The sequence below is a fragment of the Aethalodelphis obliquidens genome, unplaced genomic scaffold, assembly GCF_003676395.1.
Source record: "Aethalodelphis obliquidens isolate GAN/ISIS:26980383/991018 unplaced genomic scaffold, ASM367639v1 scaffold19, whole genome shotgun sequence".
In the NCBI taxonomy this organism is placed as follows: Eukaryota; Metazoa; Chordata; class Mammalia; order Artiodactyla; family Delphinidae; genus Aethalodelphis; species Aethalodelphis obliquidens.
Window position 1 is genome coordinate 3,609,172 of NW_020837963.1, and position 24,888 is coordinate 3,634,059.

The 24,888-nt window shown below is 42.8% G+C and overlaps 1 protein-coding gene and 1 pseudogene across 6 annotated transcripts in view; one reads left to right on the top strand and one right to left on the bottom strand.

Annotated features, from left to right (window-relative positions):
• The window catches only part of LOC113626877 (elongin-A pseudogene), a 20,339-nt pseudogene extending 17,962 nt beyond the window's left edge, over positions 1 to 2,377 (bottom strand).
• The window catches only part of KATNAL2 (katanin catalytic subunit A1 like 2), an 88,319-nt gene that overhangs the window by 30,709 nt on the left and 32,722 nt on the right, over positions 1 to 24,888 (top strand). For 4 of the 6 annotated variants that reach the window (XM_027118435.1, XM_027118436.1, XM_027118437.1 and 1 more), the window contains exons 2-6: positions 6,375 to 6,445; positions 17,585 to 17,751; positions 19,059 to 19,101; positions 22,795 to 22,912; positions 24,030 to 24,128. In XM_027118435.1, the coding sequence (XP_026974236.1) occupies positions 6,375 to 6,445; positions 17,585 to 17,751; positions 19,059 to 19,101; positions 22,795 to 22,912; positions 24,030 to 24,128 (498 nt within the window). The remainder of the gene's footprint in view (positions 1 to 6,374; positions 6,446 to 17,584; positions 17,752 to 19,058; positions 19,102 to 22,794; positions 22,913 to 24,029; positions 24,129 to 24,888) is intronic. The other 2 variants (XM_027118440.1, XM_027118438.1) reach the window with 2 other exon arrangements.

Below are 24,888 nucleotides of genomic sequence, written 5' to 3' on the forward strand. Positions count from 1 at the left end.
GGGCACGAACCCGTGTCCCCTGCATCGGCAGACAGACTCTCAACCACTGCGCCACTAGGGAAGCCCTGATATGGATTTTTTTGGGGGAAATTACATACTGTGAAACAAAAGTAGTCACAAGAAATACATGTGTATTCCATTCATATAACATTCAAAAATGTAAAAACTAAACACTGTTTTTTTTACGGATGTATAGTTGGTAAAAACCATAAAGAAAAAGGGAGTGATGAGCATAAAAGTCAGGATGGAAGTTACCTCTGGTGGGAAGAGGGGAAACGTCCTAAAGGAACAGCACGAGGGAGTTTCTAAGACACTGAAGGTGCTCTGGGGCTTAACCAGGGTGATGCTTGTTATTATTATTAAAAATGAATGGATGTTTTGTACATTCTTCTATATGAATTATATATTTCATAATAATAAAAACATAGCAAAGAAGATTACTGTAATTGCCTTCTTGAGTCTTTAACTCGTCTTGGTAAGTTGCTTTCCGGTTTTTTAACTCACTGGGACAAAAGGGGTTTCTTCAAGGACAGAGGTAGAAATGTACCAAAGGTCAATTTTTAAGAATGACCTGTCATACAGTTTTAAAGCTCTCCAGATGTTATCAGATCCGTCCTTGAGGGCAAATTTGGATTTTAGAAAGAGTCAAAACTGCTAATAAAGTGCGTTCTTAAATTTAGTGAGGCACTACTTCAAATGAGAGGACTCTCCAGCAGCTGAGGGGTGATTAAGTTATGGTGCATTCTCTGCAGTCATTAAAAGTCATGTTTTAGAAAAACTTCTAATAACTGGGAAAAATATTTACAAAGTATTGATACTTTTAAGAAGAAAAAGCACAGGTTATCAAAACACATGAGAAGCCTATTTTGTCAGAAGATGGAAAGAATGTGACCAAAACATCTAATTTTTTTCTTGTGCCTTTATGCATTGTCCCAGTTTTCTACAGGGCTACATATTATTTTTGTAAATGTGGGCTGGGGAAGACTGTGGTCATTAATCTACCTTGAAGACAATTTTAAAAGAGGAGTTTCAGAAATATTTTGAGCAATGGAATAAAAGCATGACCTGCTGAGGTAACTACATTGAAGGGTGACTCCATTTAAATATATTAAGTCTGATATATTTGTTTAAAAATCAGTTAATAGTTTAAAAAATAGACATTTTTTTAGATTAGTTTTGGTTTCACAGCAAAATTGAGTGGAAAGGGCTTCCCTGGTGGCGCAGTGGTTGAGAGTCCACCTGCAAATGCAGGGGACATGGGTTCATGCCGCGGTCTGGGAAGATCCCACATGCCGCGGAGCGGCTGGGCCCGTGAGCCATGGCCACTGAGCCTGCGCGTCCAGAGCCTGTGCTCCTCAGCGGGAGAGGCCACAACAGTGAGAGGCCCGTGTACCGCAAAAAAAAAAAATTGAGTGGAAAGCTGCCCCACACATGCACCAGCTTCCCCAGTATCAACCTCCTGTGTCAGATGAACCTACTTTGACACGTCATTGTCACTCAGAGTCCGTAGTTTACATTAGAGTTCACTTCTGGTGCACATTTTATGGATTTTGACAAATCTTTAATGACATGTAGGCACCATGATAGTATCATATAGAATAATTTCACTGCCCTGAAATTCTCTGTGCTCTGCCTCCCTCCCTCTCCCCCAAACTGGCCACCAATATCTTTTTACTGTCATCATAGTTTTGCCTTTTCCAGAATGTCATATAGTTGGAAACATACAGTATAAAGCTGTTGACACAAATAGCCAATAAATAATCTATAAAAGGACTGAAAAGGAGTTTTATTTGAGCCAAATTGAGGACTATAGTCCAGGAGACACAGACTCAAGAAGCATTTGAATTATGTTCTGCAGGACTACAAAATGGGGGAGGATTGTAAAGGCAAAAATTGCAAGGTTACAACTAGTTAACATGAATTGTTTATCACGAATTATGATTGGGGCTGGCAAGAAGTAAGGGTGCTTGTTAAGTAAGTATTGGTTGGGTCCAAAATGGTTGCAGCTGCTAGCAGATCTTGTTTTGAGAATGGCTGGTGGTGTCCTTGAGTCTGGTACAGTTCAGAAATTCAAGTTCTTAGTAACGCAGGAACGTGTCTGAAACCATATCCACAATGACCACCAGGCTCCACTTTGGATGCCTGAACCAGTTACTCCGTTTTGATTTTTAAACGCATCTTTTCCTTAATGGTTAAAGCAGGCGTACAATTTGTCTGATAGGCTGCAGAACAGGCTATTCTATTCAAGCCAAATCACGTATATGCCAGAATGACTTCCCCATACCTCAATATGTGAAAATTTCTTGCATTGTAACCTTTTCACATTGGCTTTTTTTACTTCGTAATATGCATCTAAGTTTCCTACATGTCTTTTCATGGCTTGGTAGTTTATTATTATTTTTTTACTACTGATTAATATTCCATTGTGTGGATGTACCACATTTATTTATCCATTCATCTACTGAAGGGCATTTTGGTTGCTTTCGGCAATTATGAATAAAGCTGCATCCGCAGCTTCAGTGTGCAAGTTTGTGTGTAAACATAAGTTTTCAACTCTGGAGTAAATACCAAGGAGTGTGACTGCTGGATCATATGGTAAGGGTATGCTTAATTTTGTAAGAAACCACCAAAATGTCTTCCAAAGTGGCTGTACTGTTTTGCATTCCCACCAGCAATAAATGAGAGTTCCCATTGCTCTACATCCTCACCGGCATGTGGTGGTGTTAGTGTTTTGGATTTTCACCATTCTAAGAGGTGTGCAGTGCTATCTTCTTGTTGTTTTAATTTGTCATTCCCTGGTGACATATGATGTTGAGCATCTTTTTATATATTTATTTACCATCCATATATCTCCTTTTGTGAGGTGTCTGTTCATCTCTTTTGCCCATTTTTAATTGGGTTGTTTATTTTCTTATTGTGGAGTTTTAAGAGCTCTTTGTATATTTTTAATAATAGTTCTTTATCAGATGTGTCATTTGTAAATATTTTATCCCAGTCTATTTTATCCCAGTCTATTTTTTGTGTTATATATTTTATTACTTCAAGGATTATAATTTTCCTTAAATCTCCTTTTCTCTTAGACTTCTGAGAACTTGATTTCATTTATTTTAGCCTGAATTCAAAGCAAAACATTAAACTAACAAAAACAACAACAAAATGTGTATAAAACTGTGATAAATAAAATGCAAATTGATTTTTTAAAACAGCAATAACTACCTTTTAATGAATTTTTTTTTTTTTTTTGGTACGCGGGCCTCTCACTGTTGTGGCCCCTCCCGTCGTGGAGCACAGCCTCTGTACGCACAGGCCCAGCGGCCATGGCTCACGGGCCCAGCCGCTCCGCGACATGTGGGATCCTCCTGGACCGGGGCACAAACCCGTGTCCCCTGCATCGGCAGGCGGACTCTCAACCACAATAACTACCTTTTGAGTGGCAGAAACCAGAATACCTTTTCGTTGAAAAAGTGGTACTTACTATACTTCCTTCACAAGCTCTTTGAAACACAGGTTGCTTCATTTTCTTTATTTTCTGGCAGTCTGAATAAAAACTTATTACCTTAAGCAACAAAACTTTATTTTAATAAATATTTATTTAATAATTTTGGATGGATATCTTTATAAAATAGTGTTTTACCTGCCTACATAAACAGCAAATATTGAACATAACTGACATTGAATCGTAAGAGAATAGTGCATTCAAAAAACAACAAGGGAGTTCCCTGGCAGTCCAGTGGTTAAGACTCTGCACTTCCAATGCAGGGGGCGCAGGTTCTATCCCTGTTCGGGGAACCAAGATCCCATGTGACGCATGGTGTGGCAAAAACAAACAAACAAACAAATAAATATTGGGAAACTGCTATATGTCTTAAAAAAAAAGAACAAGATGTTGTGAAAAGGAACAATCAGAAAATAAGAACAAGCTCTTGGAAAAAAAAAAAGAACAAGCTCTTGGAAGTTAAAAATATTATTGTCTAAATAAATTCTGGAGAGTGGTTCAAAGACAAGGCCAAGGAGGTTGCCCAGAAAATAGAAAAAAGAGACAAAGAAAAGGGACACTATAGGAGAAAAAAATCTTAAAAGATAAAAGATCAATCCAGGTTATATCCTGTTCAATTAATAGAGGTTCTTAAAAATAAACTGGAGAAAACATAGGGGAGTAATTTATCACAGAAATAATAAAAGGCATTTTCTTTTAGAACGGAAGCATGAGAATGTCCAGCTTGTCAACGGCCAGCACAGTGAATGGAAAAAGGCTGGCACCAACGAAGTTGTATAATTTCAGAGCACCAGAGTTAAAAATAAGATTCTAAAAGCTTCCTGGGAATAAAAGATCCTTTATCTGCAAAGGAATAAGAATGTTATGCCCTTTCAAACTATCAGATTTTTAAATAGAATAAAAACACTTGCAGGCATGCAAATTCTCAACCACATTTATCTCCGTGTACCTTTACTTTAGCGGATGTGTGCTTTACTAAACCAAACCAGTGACCAGTAAAGAAGACTCCATTTCTAGGGGATCCAATGCAGGAAAGTGTCAAAGGGAAATCCCTGGATGAGCACCCATAGCAGGCCTAACAGTCAGCAACCTAGAGTGGAGAGGGAGGGTGGAGGCTTCAGGGAAGCCATGGCTGGGGGGAGTGTAACTGACACATTGACTGATGTATTTGATGTGTGGAAAGTGATGCGAGGGGCCTTTAGAGGTATGTGGGGATTTGAAAATTAGCAATAGGTATATAGAAAAGTAACCAAATTTTTAACATGAGGCAATTCTTCATTCCAAGGAAAATAATGTTGTCCAGAAATGGTAAAGTAACCACAGTACTTTTTGACTCAGCAACATTATTTACACAGTCATAATAATGTAATCACTGCATACTGCTATAACTGTAAGGGGGAGGAGAGGGTGAGAGGTCTGTAAGGCAGCTTACTGCTCATCTGCCTTAACAAGAAGTGAATAGTTTAATGTCTAATATTCATATATTATAAAACAGTGATATGTTTAAAAACATGGAGGCAAATATCAGAAGAAACAGCTAAAGTAATTAAGGTTGTTGCCTCTCAGGAGTGGGGGGAGGGGGTAGTGGAGTGGGACAGAGATTACTGTTTTTCCTTACAAATGTATAGTACCATATTACTGAGCCACACACATGCTACAGCATGGATGAACCTTGATGACATTATTGTAAGTGAAATAAGCCAGTCACAAAAGGACAAATGAGTTCCCCCTATACGAGGAACCTGGAATAGGCAAATTCACTGAGACAGGAAGTAGAATGGTGATGGCAGGGGTTACGGGGATGGAGTTATTGTCTAAAGAATATAGAGTTTTAGTTGGGGAAGATAAAAAGTCCTGAAGATGGATGGTAGTGATAGTTGCGCAATTTGAATATACTTAACGCCACGAAACTGTACACTTAAAAATGGTTAAGATGGTAAATTTTATGTGTATTTTATCACAATGAAAAAGCAACTTAAAATGAAAGAAAATATAGCACTATTTGATTTTTAAGTAACTATGCACTTTTAATTTTATTACATTAATTTTTAGAAAGTTTAGATGAATGCCTGAAAATTTTTTATGTCATCAGTGTGTTTGTGCCTAGATTTTATGACATAATTTGGGCCACTCAAGGGCCTTTTTTGCTTTCATCCAGTTCTTACCTGTGTTCTCCTTAGATAAATGTAAGTTATTTTCAAGTAAGGGAAGTATTAGTGAAAGTAAATATTTTCTGAATATATTTCAGGGGAATTTGAGATACCAGGTAACATAATGTAGCACATTAATACTGTGAATAAAAGTGCAAATTCATCCAGTTTGAATAAGTACATTGTTATGCAGGAATGTCCCCTTTATGGCCTCTGCTACTCAGTGGATATTCTAAGTGCTCAGCTGCCGGGTCCCCCTGAATGGATTATTGGAACTCATCTCCACGTTTGTGCAGGGTCTGGGTGGGACTCCGAGTGAATTTAAGTTGCAGTAGCAAGTCAGTACCTGTGATGGTACATCTTGATTTCTGGCTCATGAGTTTATCATCACTTTCCTTCACCTGGTCCAAGTAAATGTGCATATATTTGTTTCTCTGCGGTGATAAGCAACAAAATACCAATTAGCTTGGCAGTAAGAAGTTAACTAGTCAAGTGCAATCCCAATCGAAATCACTGTACCTTCAGTTTACAATTGAGAAGGCAGCTCTGAGAAGAAAATAACAATGGAAAACAACTTTATATATCCTTAGAGACGTCAAACTGCCTTCCAGCCTTTAAGTTATGCTTCTTGCTTTTGACAGGTTACATTTACCATCAAGGGTTTATTGCTATAAAAGGAGTGTTATATTTCATTATCGTCTCACCTACAATTTCTTTTTTGTTCATAGTGCGAGATGAGGACAGAAGCACGACGAAAAAATCTTCTTATTTTGATTTTGCATTATCTAACACAAGAAGGGTATGTTACATTACAAATATTTACAGAGATGATTCCTTTCTTTCTCTGACCTCTGCTTTTCCAAATACTCACTTTTAAAAACAGTTAATAACTTTATTTTTTAGAGCAGTTTTCTATTTCCAGAAAAATAAAACAGAAAGTGCAGACAGTCCCATACACCAGCAATACCCCGCCCTGCCCCGTCTCCCCTGTTACTAACATCTTACACTGGTGTGGTACATTTGTTGTAATTGCTGAGTCAATATCGATATATTATTATTAGCTAAAGTCCATAGTTTACATCAGGGTTTACTCTTGTGTTGTACAGTTCTACGAGTTTTGACAAAGGCATAAAGTCACATATCCACCATTGTAGTATCATACAGAATAGCTTCCCTGCCCTAAAATCTCTTGTGCGCTACCTATCCCTGCCCACCCACAGCAACCTAGACACATACTTTTTTTTTTTTTTTTGCTGTACGCGGGCCTCTCACTGTTGTGGCCTCTCCCGTTGCGGAGCACAGGCTCCCGACGCGCAGGCTCAGCGGCCATGGCTCACGGGCCCAGCCGCTCCACGGCATGTGGGATCTTCCCGGACCGGGGCACAAACCCATGTCCCCTGCATCGGCAGGCGGACTCTCAACCACTGCACCACCAAGGAAGCCCCAAGACACATACTTTTATTGTCTCATTTACCTAGATATTTTTCACATTATGCATTTGAAAACTTCATTAACAAAGCTACCCAGTTCTTGGGATACTTTCCCTTTCCCGTTCAGGTTTGAAGATAGTGTAGGCCATTCAAAGACGGTTTCCAGGGTCCCACTGCTTGCTGGCTAATGTACATAAAGATAACATTCTTTCTTCCCAGTTTTCCTTCTCTCGGAATAAAAGTATTGCATTTCCCTGGACGACCTGTGCTCAGATCTCTTTCCTGTGCGATGCCCATTCTATAGCTGGCAGGGGGAGGAAATTTGGAATCATTTGAGTTTGGCCACCTACCTCATGTGCGAGCACTTACATGAAGGCTGCTGATATGCTGGGAGTTGCGAGAGGGAGAGAGACCACCAAGTATCCGAAGGCTACTCTTTAGAGTTTCCTTTCATTTCAGTTTTCAGCCAGGAAGAAAATATTCAGGTTTCAGGGTTCGGGCTCAAAACTTTCAAGTCAGAGCAGTGGTTCTCAACCTGGAGAACCCCTCAGAGGACATGTGGCAATGTCTGGAGACCTCCCGGGCAGCACACTGGCATCTAGTGGGAGGAGACCAGGATGCTGCTAAACATCCTTCATATGCGCAGGACAGCCCCAAATGTCAATCACGCCAAGACGGAGAAACCCTGCCTTAGAGCAGGAGGAACCAACCAGCTGCTGTATTTTCCCAAAAGTTTGAAAGAGCATCTTTTCCTCTGATAAACATAGTAGCTATCAGTGCACTAGGAGAGCTACCGTAACTAAAAACCACATTTGAGAATCTAGCAACCCTAGTGCTGAGGTACGAAGGAAAGCTGATGAGGGCGGGAGGGTAGGAGGCAGCTGGGATGAGAGTGAGGAGTTGATCCTTGTTTCTTGAGCTGTGCCAGCAACAGCTGTTTTAAATGAATCTAGTGCCTTCTTGAGGGGAATGACCGTTCTAGGGACCTTGAGGAATTTTTTCTGTTAAATTTTAAGGGAAGTAGTATTAGGGTCCCCATTTGAAGAAATCGAGGCTCAGAGGAGTCTAGGAACTTACCAGAAGTCTCCTGGCGCTAGGTGGGGGCACTTTTGAGGCTGTCTCACCCCAAGAGTCTTCAGGGTCCAATTCCTCTGCTCCAGTGTGGAAGATTTAGTTTTGTTTGAGGGTCACCTCAGGAAAATCAGAATGTGTGTGGGGCATATTTTATGAGTTTTTAAAAAAGTGATGGCTTTTTAAAGTCAGAAAATGAAATCACTGCAACTGTACTTAAGCATTCTTTTATTATCTAAGTCATTGAAGGATTTGAATTTTTTTGCCAAAATTTCAGAGGCACTGCATTTTGGTGACCAATTATAACACTGCACTTCTGAACAAACTTTGTTATTGAGTAATCTGATTTATTTTCTTCCCTGGACTGACCATGTAAGATCTTCAATTACAAAATGTGGCCTTTTTCATAATACCTTAACATCACAATTTTGGAAACGGCCCTTTTCTCAGGGTAAATATGATGAATTGTATCATCTTTAACACAAAAACGTTTCTCAGTCCACTTACTTTGAAACGGTTTTATCAGACAGTTCTCTTTTTGGTGTTGGGGATTTAAATTTTATTGAGAAAATGGCTCATTCTTTCCACATCACCACCAGTCTCAGACCAGAGAAATGAGTCCCTCTCCACCCCCCATGGTTGGCAGGCAGGCCGATCAGGTGATGCTCAACTGCTAAATCTCTGTGTCCACACACAGCAAGGGGGTGGAAGTGAGAGCCCGAGTAGAGAAAGGCTGCCTTTGGTCCTGTCTGTGCCTTTTTTCCCCCATCTGGAATATGAGAGTGTTCCTGAAGTTGCTGCACACTGTTCACCATCCATCCATGGAAAGCAATTCCAAGGGCAGCATGGAGCTGAGTGTTTGCTCTAAGACAAGGGCTGGCGGGTTGGCGTGGAAGGGGGGCTTCCTGGGTAAGAACACAGACTCAGGAGCCAACCTGCCTTGGTTCAAATGCCCACTCTACTCTTTGCTAAACAGCGACCTCGGGCAAGTTACTTATCCTCTTTGTTCCTCAGTTACCTTGCTTGGAAAATGGAGTAATGGAAGATAGTATTTAAGTGTCAGGCAGATGTTATTATTATGAGGATTAAATATGTGACATGGTTAGAATAGTGCCTGGCACAAAGTAAGCGTATATGAGTCCTTGCTATTTTTACTATGGAGGAGGTAGGAGTTGGATTTTATTCTTTTAATACCCAACCTGGTTCAGCAAAGGACTTGAAGCAGTGGGAATGTGGGTTTGGCACATTTTACGTTATCTTTTGATAAAATCTCAGCTCCATTCAAAAAACCCTGAGCTAAATTACCTCAAGGCAGTGTTTTCTAAGTGCGTGGAACACTGAAACAATCGTTCTGCAGAATGTTAATTGATGTAACTTTATTTTATTTTTTTATAAATTTATTTATTTTATTTATTTTTGGCTGCGTTGGGTCTTTGTTGCTGCGCACGGACTTTCTCTAGTTGCAGTGAGTGTAGGCTACTCTTCGTTGCGGTACGTGGGCTTCTCATTGCGGTGGCTTCTCTTGTTGCAGAGCACGGGCTCTAGGCGCGTGGGCTTCAGTAGTTGTGGCACACGGGCTCAGTAGTTGTGTCTCACGGGCTCAGTAGTTGTGTCTCACGGGCTCTAGAGCGCAGGCTCAGTAGTTGTGGTGCATGGGCTTAGTTGCTCCACGGCATGTGGGATCTTCCCGGACCAGGGCTCAAACCCGTGTTCCTGCATTGGCAGGCAGATTCTTAACCACTGCACCACCAGGGAAGCCCAATTGATGTAACTTTAAAAGAGCTTTATGGTCAAGTAAGCTTGGCAAACATTGGGTTAAACCGGGTTAAACAGGTTCTCTCATTTCAGGACTTCTCAGATCCTCTGACTTATTAATGTGCAATGGGAATATCTGTGCTAAAGTCACAGTATTCAGGGCTTTGCAAACCAATTTGGCCAAGGAACCCTTTTTTTCCTCAGGCCAACTTTAGGGACTAGTTTTCCACGGAACACTCTGAGAAATGCTACCTTCATAGATTAATTGACCCTTTTAAAACCTGAACTCACCTTACAAGACCCCAACCTTGTGAGCATTGTATTAATAGATGTTTGGCAAATGTTATTTGAACAGCCATTAAAGAACTTACTAGCAGGTAGATGGGTAGAATAATTAGAAAGCGACTGAGTCGTTTACACAGATAATTCTTGATTTTTATTGTAATGTATTCTGTGTTTCAGAAACTGTATCAGAAAGGAGAACTGTAAAAACAAAAAGACAAAAGTCATATAGATTTCCCTTCTCCTGCAGGTGCTATTATGGCCTCAAGAGTTTCCTATTTGCAAAGCATGCATTTACCCTTTTCGCCACAAGATGGCCTCTTGAATCTAGAACGATGAAAATTATACTAGAGTTGATCATTTTCCTGAGACCTGCTGGGAAAGGGACTCACCAGTGGATTATCAAGATGAAAAGTAAACTATAGGTATTTTTAAGGACATATCAGTGTCAGAAAAGTAGACCTGCCTTTAACGAAAAACTGAGAATTCACAAAGAGGACAGATTATTGTGGATTGGAATAAACAATCAGGGAAAGCTTTGTAGGGAAGGCGATGTGAGCTGGTCTTGAAAAATGTGTGGAATATGGATAGACAGATGGGATGGACAAGGACATTCTAAGCAGGGGCACAGAGAAAGAAGGGGCAGGGCGTAAGTGGAACCACTAGGGAAACAGAAAGAGCAGAGTTCAAATGCATGAGGGAGAGTTAGTGAGATCAGACAGTGGAGGGTCATGGCTACAGGTTCTTCTAGGTCTGCACATGCATCTCCTCTGGCCTAAGTCCCTCTTAACAGCCTCCCTGTCTCTCCTACTCTGTCTTTCTCTTTACTGCTCATGCCTCTTTTTGAAGTCTTGTCCTGTCACTCTGTTGATTAAGAATTTCCAGTGGTTCCTCCTGCCAACCCTATTAAGTTCAGACCTCATTCAAACCCAAACAGTGGAATAGGAACACAGAAGCACTTCTGTTCCCCTGATCAGTTAATTTAGGAAATATGGGGCCTGCCATCATCTATTCTTTTTTTTTACACATCTCTATTGGAGTATAATTGCTTTACAATGTTGTGTTAGTTTCTGCTGTATAACAAAGTGAATCAGCCAAATGCATAGGTATATCCCCATATCCCCTCCCTCTCGAGTCTTCCTCCCACCCTCCTTATCCCACCCTCTAGGTGGTCACAAAGCACTGAGCTGATCTCCCTGTGCTATGCAGCTGTTTCCCACTAGCTATCTATTTTACATGTAGTAATGTATATATGTCAGTGTTACTCTTTCACTTCGTCCCAGCTTACCCTTCCCCCTCCCCGTGTCCTCAAGTCCATTCTCTACGTCTGTGTCTTTATTCCTGTCCTGCCAATAGGTTCATCAGAACCTTTTTTTTTTTTTTAGATTCCATATATTTGTGTTACCATACAGTATTTGTTTTTCTCTTTCCAACTTACTTCACTCTGTATGACAGACTCTAGGTCCATCTACCTCACTACAAATAACTCAATTTCGTTCCTTTTTATGGCTGAGTAATATTCCACTGTATATATGTGTCACATCTTCTTTATCCATTCATCTGTCAATGGACACTTAGCTTGCTTCCATGTTCTGGCTATTGTAAATAGTGCTGCAATGCATGCTGTGGTACATGACTCTTTTTGAATTATGGTTTTCTCAGGGTATATGCCCAGTAGTGGGATTGCTGGGTCATATAGTACTTCTATTTTTAGTTTTTTAAGGAACCTCCATAGTGTTCTCCATAGTGGATGTATCAATTTACATTCCCATCAACAGTGCAAGAGGGTTCCCTTTTCTCCACACCCTCTCCAGAATTTATTGTTTGTAGATTTTTTGATGATGGCCATTCTGACTGGTGTGAGATGATACCTCATTGTAGTTTTGAGTTGCATTTCTCTAATGATTAGTGATGTTGAGCATCCTTTCATGTGTTTGTTGGCAATCTGTATATCTTCTTTGGAGAAGTGTCTATTTAGGTCTTCTGCCCGTTTTTGGATTGGGTTGTTTGTTTTTTTGATATTGAGCTGCATGAACTGCTTGTATATTTTGGAGAGTAATCCTCTGTCAGTTGCTTCATTTGCAAATATTTTCTCCCATTCTGAGGGTTGTCTTTTCATCTTGTTTATGGTTTCCTTTGCTGTGCAAAAGCTTTTATGTTTCATTAGGTCCCATTTGTTTATTTTTGTTTTTATTTCCATTTCTCTAGGAGGTGGGTCAAAAAGAATCTTGCAGTGATTTATGTCATAGAGTGTTCCTCCTATGTTTTGCTCTAAGAATTTTATAATGTCTGGCCATACATTTAGGTCTTTAATCCATTTTGAGTTTATTTTTGTGTATGGTGTTAGGGAGTGTTATAATTTCATTCTTTTACATGTAGCTGTCCAGTTTTCCCAGCACCACTTATTGAAGAGACTGTCTTTTCTCCATTGTATATTCTTGCCTCCTTTATCAAAGATAAGGTGACCATATGTGCCTGGGTTTATCTCTGGGCTTTCTATCCTGTTCCATTGATCTATCTTTCTGTTTTTGTGCCAGTACCATACTGTCTTGATTACTGTAGCTTTGTAGTATAGTCTGAAGTCAGGGAGCCTGATTCCTCCAGTTCCATTTTTCTTTCTCAAGATTGCTTTGGCTATTCGGGGTCTTTTGTGTTTCCATACAAATTGTGAAATTTTTTGTTCTACTTCTGTGAAAAATGCCATTGGTAGTTTGATAGGAATTGCATCGAATCTGTAGATTGCTGGGTAGAGTAATCTTGGTTGTAGGTTTTTCCCTTTCATCACTTTAAATATGTCCTGCCACTCCCTTCTGGCTTGCAGAGTTTCTGCTGAAACATCAGCTGTTAACCTTCTGGAGATTCCCTTGTATGTTTTTTGTTGCTCTTCCCTTGCTGCTTTGAGTGTTTTTTCTTTGTATTTAATTTTTGATAGTTTGGTTAATATGTGTCTCGGTGTGTTTCTTTTTGGGTTTATCCTATATGGGACTCTCTGTGCTTCCTGGACTTGATTGACTATTTCCTTTCCCTTGTTAGGAAAGTTTTTGACTATAATCTCTTAAAATATTTTCTCAGACCCTTTCTTTTTCTCTTCTTCTGGGACCCCTATAATTCGAATGTTGGTGCTTTTAATGTTGTCTCAGAGGTCTCTGAGACTGTCCTCAATTGTTTTCATTCTTTTTTCTTTATTCTGCTCCCTTGCAGTTATTTCCACCATTTTATCTTCCAGCTCACTTATCCATTCTTCTGCCCCAGTTATTCTGCTGTTGATTCCTTCCAGAGTATTTATTTTTAATTTGTTTATTTAATTTATTTATTTTTGGCTGCATTGGATGTTCCTTGCTATGCGTGGGCTTTCTCTAGTTGCGGAGAGCCTGGGCTACTCTTCGTTGCAGTGTGTGGGCATCTTATTGCGGTGGCTTCTCTTGTTGTGGAGCACGGGCTCTAGAGCGCAGGTTCAGTAGTTGTGGCATGCAGGCTCAGTAGTTGTGGGACGGGCTCAGTAGTTGTGGCTCACGGGCTCTAGAACGCAGGCTCAGTAGTTGTTGTGCACGGGCTCAGTTGCTCCGCAGCTTGTGGGATCTTCCCGGACCAGGGCCCGAACCCATGTCCCCTGCATTGGCAGGCGGATTCTTAACCACTGTGCCACCAGGGAAGCCCTAGAATATTTTTAATTTCAGTAATTGTGTTGTTCCTCACTGTTTGTTTGCTGTTTAGTTCTTCTAGATCCTTGTTAAATGTTTCTTGTATTTTCTCCATTCCATTTCTGAGATTTTGCATCGTCTATACTATCATTACTCTGAATTGTTCTTCAGGTAGTTTGCCTATTTCGTCTTCATTTATTTGGTCTTGTAGGTTTTTAACTTGCTCCCTGTCTGTAACATATTTTTTTGTCATTTCAGTTTTTTGTTTTTGTTGTTGGGTAGTGCTGTATTCTTGTCTTACTGGTTGTTTGGCCTGAGATGTCCAGCACTGGAGTTTGCACTCAGTTGGATAGAGCTGGGTCTTGGTGCTGAGATGAGGACCTCTGGGAGGCCTCACTCCGATTCATATTTCCTGGGGTCTGAGGTTCTCTGTTAGTCCAGCAGTTTGGACTCAGAGCTCCCACCACAGGAGCTTGGGTCCAACCACCAGCCTGGGAACCAAGATCCTGCAAGCTTCGCGGCATGGAAAAAAAAGAGTAAGAAAGAAAAAAAGGAGCAGTACAATATCAAAGAATAAAAAACAAAATAACATTAGACACATAAAATATATATTAGGAAAAATAAAACTATAATTGGAACAAGTACAACAAGGTAAAATAAAACCACAACAGAAAAAAGAAAATAAAAAGCGTGGGGGAGACAAGTCAGAAGGAGAGAACAATAACAAAGTATAAAGAATAAAAGAAAATTAGGAAAATAAAAGATTTATTAGGAAAAATAAAAATATAAAAGAGGGCTTCCCTGGTGGCACAGTGGTTGAGGGTCCGCCTGCAGATGCAGGGGACGTGGGTTCGTGCCCCGGTCCGGGAAGATCCCACATGCCACGGAGCAGCTGGGCCCGTGAGGCATGGCCACTGAGCCTGTGCGTCCGGAGCCTGTGCTCTGCAACGGCAGAGGCCACAACAGTGAGAGGCCCGCGTACCGCAAAAAATAAAAAAATAAAAGAATCAACAACAATGAATCAACAAGGTAAAACAGAACCCCAATCTAAAAGAGGAAAAAAGGAAAATAAAGAGCCTTGGCTATGAGGGCAGAGTTTAGGCAGGGTGGAATTTAGGCAGGGGTGGGGTTTAGGGTGGGGCGGGACCTAGGCAGGTGGGAGGTGAGGTTTGAACATGGGGTTGGGGCCTACGCTCAGGACCCATGCAGCCAGAAAAGGCCTTGGGGTTGGGGCCTTGGGGGTGGGGCCTAGGCGGGGCAACGTTCAAGCGTGGGGCGGGGCCTCTGCTTAGGACCTGCTCGGAAGGGGAGAGGCAGCACGTAGAAAGGAGGGCCTCTGGAGTGTGGAGTTCCGGAGTTTGAAGGTAGGGCCCTGGGTGAGGGTGTGTGTGTGGGGTTTAGGCCCAGTGCGCTGGAGGGGGTCTCCGAGTGTAGAGGTGGGGCCCTGGGTGGGGGTGTAGGGGCGGGGCTCGGGCTCTGCACAGCAGGAGGGAGGCTCCGAGGGCAGAGGATTATCGCCCGGGAGCCCAACAGGCTTCCCGGTGCCTAAGTGGACAGGGAAAGTGCTGGACCCGTTCCCTTCCGTTCCTTCATGCCCCTCCCCCACCATCTCCCTCAGGGTCTCTCCCGTCGCCACTGGACCCCTAACTGTGGGTGGGTCCCGCTGGGTGTAGGAACTCCTCCCCTCCCCCAGCCACCCCTCAGGGATGCTGGTCCCGGAGGTCTGGCCTTTACTTTTGCTCCCCCTTCCCTCCCTCCCACTCCCTCAGGACCCGCGTGGCTGGAGGGGGCCTAGGTGGGCAGAGTATCAGGCCTGGGATCTCAGCAGGTTCCTGAGGGCCTAAGTGGGCAGGGGAAACCTGGCCACGCTCCCTTTGGAGCCTCTGCCCTCCCAGTGTTCCCCAGTTTCCCCCTTTGGGCGTGGGATCCCTTCCCCTCCCCCAGCCGCCCCTCGGGCGCCACTCCCGTCCCGCCTCCACTTCTCCCCCTGCACTCCCCCCCACGACCCACGTCCTACCCGGTTGCTGGGGGTACCTCCCGTCCCCTTAGGTGTCCATGGTCCCCCTCCGGTGCCTGGTAGGTACCCTAGTTGTGAGGAGACGCGAATTCCAAATCCTCCTAATACGCCATCTTGACTCCGCCCCTCATCATGTATTCTTATAATTTTTGTTTAAGTCAAAACCCTATGATTGGGAGGGAGATGCAAGAGGGAAGAGATATGGGGATATATGTATATGTATAACTGATTCACTTTGTTATAAAGCAGAAACTAACACACCATTGTAAAGCAGTTATACGCCAATAAAGATGTTAAAAAAAAAAAAAAGACTCGACCCCAAAAGAACAAAAAAACCCCCTATGATCCTGGGAAGAGTTCAGAATGTAATGTGATGTCAGCAGTCTTTATATTGCTGACAATAAAAGCAATCTTTATATATACAAGCAATCTATAGTGTAGGTTCCCATCTTTTTTTTTTTTAAACAAGTGCATATATGTAAGTATATGTGTTTTTAATCATTTAAAAAATGTTTGGAAAGAGAGAAAATGTTAACAGTCATTATCTCTGAGTAGTGGAATGTTCTTTTGACTCATCTGTATTTTCTAGTGTTTTCTTAAATGAACATGTATTACATCATACTAAACAAAAATTATTAATAAAAATGTATTTAGTTTTTCTCTCTGTAAAATGGTGATTAAGACATCGAGTAGAAGCGTGGTGAGCCATTAATAAGTATAGAAGCTGACAGACTACAGTCAATTGATGTTTGCAAATTCTTTAAAATTAGCAAGGTCATTGGAAATAGCCACGGCAACCTCTTTCAAGGAAGTCCAGTCTTCTAACTGATCTGAATCTGGGACAGGGAAGGAAGCATAATAAAAAAAAGTTTTCTCCTCTACCTTGCCAGATTTGAAATCAAAGAGAAGGAACTCTGACTGCAATGAGAATTTTTAATCTGAGGCCCTTGGATGAGCTCCTGGAATTGTATGCTAATATGTGCATATTGCACATTTTTCAGGAGAGAATTTTTGGTTTTAAAAGAAGTTAGGGACTCAGATTAAAACCAGAGAGTTTTTCCACTTTCAGAGGATTGTGAGCTTGCCTTCATTGCTTAGACCACTTAAGTCAGATGGCCTTACAACTGACCACGTTAAAAACGAGTGAGACACCCATGGTGATGACACTACATGCATGCAGAGGCACCTGGTAGTATAATCTGTGACTGATGAAGAAATTATCAGAAATACAATACATCCAAGTAGATGACGTCTTCTTATACTAAATTTCCTCGGTGATATTGATCAACATATTTTTGGAATTCCCTTTAGAGCACATGACATATTCTTCTGAGTTGCCTCAGTGATGGCAAATCTTGCCTGTTGGGGTTGAATTGGGGTTTTATCAATTGTCAAATGTGACCTAAAATGAATACTGGTAAATAAAGAAGTAATCAAGTTGGGCAAATAATCATCTTTGGCTAAAAATGAGTAAAAGTAAATTACAAGACATTTTCTTAGTTGATTTAGTTATTTGACTTTTAAGTACTTACAAAATGTTTTGAAAGACAATATTTGGATATACTTAACCTATGTGGGGCTTCTTTCTCTATAGGCAAACCCCATGTATTCTAGTTTTCATTTGATGTACTCTTTAATATAAGCTTACTATTTGTATTGAGTCTCCTTGGACTTATGATGCCTGTTTGCCTTTATTCTTTTTACCTAGAGTTAATTTTTTCTTTCTTCTGTGAAATGGCCAGATATATTGATGCAGCCAATGCTTTGGAGCAGGAAACTAAACTGGGGTTACGACGTTTTGAAGTTTGTGACAACGTTGATCTTGAAACTATTTTGATGGAATATGAGAGCTATTATTTTATAAAATTTCAGAAATACCCCAAAATTGTCAAAAAGGCATCAGACACAGGTATCTTTACGTTTTGTGTTTCTTCCTCCTTTTATTTCCAGATAGATGATGTCCCCCACCCTACACTGAAGGAATAGACCAGAAGGATTGTGTAGCCTCTCTTAGATCCAGTGCAGACAATTTAAGCATGACATCTGGACATTGATGTCTCTTTTGTCACTTTGGCATTTGTTTGAGGACTGTATGATGTAGGGCAGTGAAAGCAAAACCCCAGTGTGTCACAGGTACTTTTTAGAAGATCAGCATTACTTTCATTTCTTTAGAGATGAAAAGAGCTGTTGGAAGACAATAAGTGACAGAAGACTTTTTTCTTGTTGGGAAGACCTATTATCCATCTTGAAAATAACATGAAAATGAGTATTGGTGAGGCTAATAGCTCTTGTATAGATAATGAAATGCTTTTGGAAGCCATCAATCCAGATAATGATCAATATAATGCAAAGACCCAGTATAGGTTAACAGCCAAGGAGGCTGGCTGGAGGAAGGATCTAAAGTTAGGGTCCTGTGTTTTGTAGTGACATTGACTTAGAAGTCTGTAAGTGGGGAAAGTAATTATAAACCAAGGGAGATCATTGTCCTGTTTACAAGGCACTTGTTAAGCCACAGACTTTAACATTTCATGTGGGGACCAGGAAACCAAGAGGAATATCAATTAAAATTAGCCAGCACTGAATCTCAGAGCTGGAGGTGTTCTGAGAGGGTGGTGTTTTATCTGAGCTCCCTTCCAATGCAGGGTTCAAAGCTCCACATCCTTGGCTGCTTGTTGGATCTGGGTTTTGGCAGAAAATGCACTGACTCCTAACCACTGGGCCACCAGGACTGTTACTGACATGATCTGATATCTAGAATGCTAGTTCTAGCTTGGAACCACACTCTCCTGGGATATTGGACACAATGTCTTTTTTTTTTAAGGTAAACAGGCAGAATAGACTGGTAAGTGTTCCCTGCCAGGCTCATGCAATCATCCTGGTGTCCCAGGGACCACAGCAAAATGGTGTCAAGTTTATGAAAACTTAATAAAATGGTAACTATAAAGCTAGCCCACCTTGGAGGTGCCACTGAGTCTGTGTTCTCCAACATGTTTAATATCTGAGGTCTTTGGGGTCCTTGTGTGGAAATGCTTGGGAAGCATGGGCTTCTTTCTCTTCGCCGGTAGGTAATTCCACTCCTCTCTGGATGAGAATAGCTTAGAGTTTATGGATGTAGCACAAATTTTAAGAAGAATGTAAAAGGAAAAACATACCGAAAAATCGCTTTCTCTTAAAAATTAAATCTTTCCTTTTCCTCCCATATTTGTTTTGCCACAGCAGAAAATAATTTACCACAAAGAAGTGGAGGGAAGACCAGAAGGTAAAGTAAATGGTAATTCATCTTGACCAACTCAACTCTAGGAATTTGTGGGATCTGTTTCCAGAAGATTCTGTAGTGCAGCTCCATGTCTGCCTACCAGCAATACCAGACTGGTCCTGTGACCTTGGTGGACCCAGCCACGGGTTCCCCTCATGTTACAGATGTTCAGGACACGGACCAATGTCTGTTGGTTCTCTGGTTTTACCACAAAGAATTGCGTCCACTGATGCTCTGTCTTTCTAGGCTGGGTGGTATGAAAAGTATGGACCTCAGAGATTAAAAGACCCATGTTCAGCTCCCAGCTCTGCCACTTACAAGCTTGGAGCAGGAGCCTGACACATAGTGAGTTCCTGCCACATAGTAAGCACCCAAGAAATATAATTTTCCCTTTTCATGTCGTACCTGTCATTTCTTTGTGCACTCCAGATCACATGTCCTGACTGTCTGAAGGGAATCAGATCTATCTTTTCCTCTCCTTTTCTCATGCTCACCTTATATTTCTTTCTCCAGCTTCTCAAATCCAAATCTCATCTGGCACTTGGGGTATCTGATTAGAGCCCCTCTGTCTCTTGACCATCCTGGGTTGACACAGGCCCCCAGTCTTGCCTCAGTGTCCATCCCATTCCTCTCTTCACTCCAGACCACACCCCTGTCGTCGGAGCCTGTTCAGAAATGCCCCGGACGGCACAGCTTTGGGGCATCAAGGCCTGTGGTGTTACAATAAAGCCCAGACCTCAGGGGAAGGTGGATGTGGGCTTCCGGCAGGGGCCACACAACCACTCAGGCAGTGAACAACATTTTTTGAAATCTTAGAATGCAATTGAAAGGAGTAAACTTAGATTGTGATCATAATAAGCAACTCATTAGGCCATCAAGAAGTGTTGTGAATTCCGCGAATCCCACTAGGCTCTCTGCTCTGTGACTCCAGTCCCTTGTCTGCAGCCTAAGAAGGAAGGGACTGAGACACCTCACCTTTTATGAGCGAAGGTGTCTGACATCGCTTATAGAAGAGCCGTGGAGCCCGAGCCTGCTTCCTGATGATACTCACTGATACTCAGCCTGAGGCTCCCTTTGCTTTGTGCGATTCTTTAGGAACAGGTTTACTGTTTTGACCAGTGTTCTTCTTTTATTTATGGTTTCCATAAAGCTAGTCAGACTCTGGTAATAATGGTAACTACTTGGGAACAGAAACAGTGAGCAGCATTTTAAGAGGCAGCTTTGGGGCGCCTTTGGATTCTGATAGCTTTTCAGCCACACATTCATGTCTGGAACTTCCTCAGCATTCCTTACCTGGCAGAACGTTCTGTGAGTGAATGTCCCTGGAGCCCTTTGCCTCCCTTTAGGGCTGGAGCATGGTGGCATCAGACAGCTGGGGGCTTCTTCAGCCCCTCTCTGGGTAGCTGTTTGTACATGGCAACCATCGAGGTTGGATGGCAGATGGTTGGCGTCAGGAAGGATAACTAGAAAAGCGATGCATGGTGTTTGTGTATAATTTTCTACTTAAAATAGTTATTGAAATGAGAGGTTGTGTCATGAGACTGGTCATTAACAAATGAAAGTGCTTTTTCCTAATTCCTGCATCTCACACCAGAGAGCAAGCTCCGACTTTACAGATTTGCAGATGACCCAAAGGAGGAAAGGTTACCTTGTGTGACGAATGACAGAGTTAGGATGCCAAAAGATCTGGACAAATTAGGAGACGGGTCCAAAATAGCAAGATGAACTGTAATGAAATAATGTTTAAGGTCTAATCAAAGATTCACAACAAATAGCTCCATTATTACAAAATCTGAGACCTAGAAATCTGAGTGACAGAAGATGCAGTGTGAGTCGACAGTACGATGTGATTGCTAATGTGGTCTCGGGCCTCATCAATAGAAACACAGCGTCCAAAACGTAGGAAGTGACTCTATTCCAGTCAGATGACAGTGGACAAAGGGAAGATGACCAGGATGAGGACGACTCTGGGAGCCAGGTAACCTTAGGAGTGCTTGGAGCAACTGGAGGTGTTTAGCTTGAAGAACAGAAGACTTGGGGTGGGGGTGGGCACCTAGAACAACACGGTGGCAGTCTTCACTTTCTAAAGAGAGATTAGGCCTTCTTTGCAGAATTCCGTAGGGCACACCAAGGACTGGTGACTAAAGTTAAAGCAGGGTGAATTTGGTTTCATATTCAGAAGAATTTTACAATCCTTAGAGCTGATTGGAAATGAATTGCATTGCTTGTACATTAGTGCACATGTCTTTGGTCATGTCAAAGCAAATCTGTGAATCAGTTAACCTCCAATGGGAAACGAAAGTGGGAAAATGACTCCTGGTTCTTCGCCAGCCTCACAAGGATGTTTAGGCACGTTTTATATATATATCACGTATATATATGTGTGTATGTGTATATATATATATGTCTCCTTACTTCATTTAAACCAATGCTACTCATAGGGTTTGTACTTGTACAATGCTTGGCACTCATTTCATAGATGGTTGATTTTTGTGCCAGCAAAATGCCTAAGGGACAGACATTCTTGTTCCTTGGTTACAGATGAAAGACAAATGCACTGAGAAACCACCAGTTGTCCACGTCTTATGACACTCACCCCAGAGGGCCCAACACTGGGATCACCACGAGCGGACACTGGTGTGGTATTGGCGTGGGTGATCTTGCTGGCCAAATACCTACGCGTTTATATTAGACACCAGCAACTTTTTCTTTCCTACAAAAAAATGGGGTTGAAATAGCAGCTCTGTGAGACCACTTAGAACATGGGGAGAAATACTTCTAGCGAATGTCCTGTAAACGCTCCTCACGTGAGGGACGAGAACCAAACAACTTCCCGTGGGGGAGCTCATGTTCTGCCCCGCGAGCACACCCTGCCTCTCTCTGGATATCGTCGCCTACCTGAAAATATTCCATGTCTACTTATGCGGACATAGTGACAGGTTTATTTTACCTTTGAATTGATGTATGACATAAACACAGTCAAATGCATGCATACTCTTTGAACCACCACAAGTCCCACCCCCGGGGTGGGCCCCCTTGCAGGCAAGGCTCCCCGTCTCCACCAGAGTTAGCTACCACTGGGACTTCCAGCCCCATCAGTTCATTTTGCCTCAAGTGAACAATATTTGGTGAAAATTTGTTCTGCAAATGTGAATGATCTGTGACAGCAGAGATGAGGGAACTTTGCCTCCCTTCCACAAGCCACTTTTGATGCTGGCTGTGCGCGGCTTGAAAGGCAGTAGGCAGGGTGCACCCAGCACGATGGATTGAGACGACGGACAGATGCCCAGGACTTCCTAACGTTTCTTAATTTCAGCAGGAGGACCCCTTCCTGCCCCGCACCCTTCCCCTGGTCTGAGTGCTGTTGTTAAAGGAAGGTGGGAAGAAACATCTGAGGAATGCTTGTAGAGCAGTGTGTTCTTAGGGATAGAAAGCTATCTGTAGAAGCCAGGTGGTGTGAAGGGGAAATGAAGAGAGGGTGTCGGGGACCTCTAGGAGGAAGTGGACCCTCTAGCCCAGTCTTGGAGGAACCTGGATAGACTGAAGAGGGACAGGGCCGGGCTGGGCAGAGTGGGAGGACAGTGCAGACAGACTTGCATCTTTCCAGAACTCTCTTTAAATGCACTATGCAAGGTGTTTAGCTGCCTCAAATTCAGTTAAAAGGACTTCCACCATGGTCTTTGTTCCCTCCTCTAGAGTGACGAGCGACAGTTGTCAAAATCTTCCCAAGATCAGCCAGCAGAGGCCACGGTCCAAAACCACGGTGGGGAAGCCAGGGGGCGCCAAGCCCCTCTACAGGGAGCATCCTAAAGAGGTCGGGCCGGCTTTACTTGACGTTGGTAAAATTGCAGGTGGCTGAGAAACAGCCCCAAGAAAAAAGTCACATTTATTTGTTTTTTGAGCACAATTTGATTTTGTTAAATTGTAGATTTTCTTCCAGCACACTGGGTTAAAAGGACGGGCAGATCCCCGGGCCTCCTAACGTTTCTTCACTTGGAAGGAGGACTCCTTCCTCCCCACAAGCTTTCCGTTGGTCTGAGTGCTGGGTGACAGGCCTTGAGGGGTGAGTCCTAGGCCCAGTCAGAGCAGGAGGGCCTGGTCCTCACGAAGCACAATCCTCCCGCTTGAGGAAACCGTAGGTGCCAGCTCTACCTGTCCTGAAGCGTGTCCCTGGGGTCCGAAGTGTAGGCCAGTGTAGTCTTGGGTGTGGCTGGGCCTCACAGTCTCCTACTGGGTTTCTCCAAGGCGCACATGGTGGGTCACCACCCCAGACCTCCACACTGGACTTTTGGGGAAAGAGATGGGTAGCAAGAGGAGAGAGCCCAGCAGGCGGGTGAAATCCTTGCCAAGAACCTTCTGGTTTAGGACAAAACATACCAGGTTTCAAAGGAAAGAGAACTAATGGAAATGGTGAAGAGGAATGAAAGAATGCATGTCAAAGCGGTCTGGTGGGATAGAAAGGCATCATCACAAAACTCAGTTGGTCAAAAGGCATCTCTCACCTGCAAGGAGGTTGTGTGGTCCTGGCCATTGCAAACTGGCTTAGGGGGAGGGGAGGTGAAGGGGGGCAGGATGAATCCCACAGGAGGCTGGCTAACTGTCGACTATGTTGCATCTCCAAACTCAGCCGCCCCTGCCCACAAATACCTCTGGTCCGAGGAGAAAAGACAGGCCAGTGAGTGGGCATGGGTGGAGGCCCAACCATTTCCTCCACTGCTTGTGCTCTCAGAGCCCATGGCTTCCTGGGACAGCTCCTCCTTCCTGGCACAGGCAGAGTTTATTCATCTTGTTGGGTCTGCACAGAAGAGGTTGAATCACACGTGGGAGTCCCTGTTTGCAGAATGGTGTGGGACGACGGGACGGGCAGCTGCAGCCAGCATCTCGAAGTTGCTTTCCGCAGCTGACTTCTCACTGTCTTCCTCTTTCTCCAGGAGCTTGTCAATCACACTCATAAGGAGAGTGCTGACTTTGGCTTAAGTATATCTGGAATCAACAAAGGCAGTGGAGAAGAAAACATCCGCCCACCAAAAGTAAGTGGGACTCATGAACTGAACACTAAATGGGGGAATTCCCTTTTCTTTTTGAAAATGAAAAATTTTAAGTGTTATATTTGTCAAAGAGGAAAAGTAATATGTGATGATCAAAGGTTGGCTGTGGGGTGAATTGGCAAGGGACTGGCTGCGGCTGAGACCCTGAGGTGCTGGTCTGGATCTCCCTCCTGGGTGGATGGACTTGAATGAACGGCCCCATCTCCAAGGGGCTCAGTTTCCCATTTGTAAATTGCTGGGTTTGGAAGAGATGGCTTCTAAGGTTCCTTTCAGCTTAAAAATTCTGTGATGACAGTAACAAAGCGCTCTGCGATACCTCAGGAGTTGTGGCCTCGCACTCATTCTTTTCTGCCCTGTCAGTAGGAGTTGACTAACAGTGTTCCTTTCTCCTTGGAGATGTGGCTCCAGGCTTGAATGTAATTTCATGTGAACCAGGAAACCTCAGTTGATATAAGGCTGATCTTGTCCTCAATAGATATTTACCCCTTTCCTAATGAACCTCACGTCCTGATTCGTCAATAACAGTCTCTCAAACAGAAAAGACCCATATTGGGTAGTTGTAGGCCAAAGGTAGGTAAAAGTGGGTCACTTGGAAATAAAAAGCAGCATCGACACCAACGTGTTTCTCTTGATTATAACTTTTCAGGGTTGAATATCATTGAGTCATCTTTCTTTCTCCGATCATACGGGACTGCTGACTTACCTCTGGCCAGCTCTTCTCAGGCAAACCAAACTCTGGGTG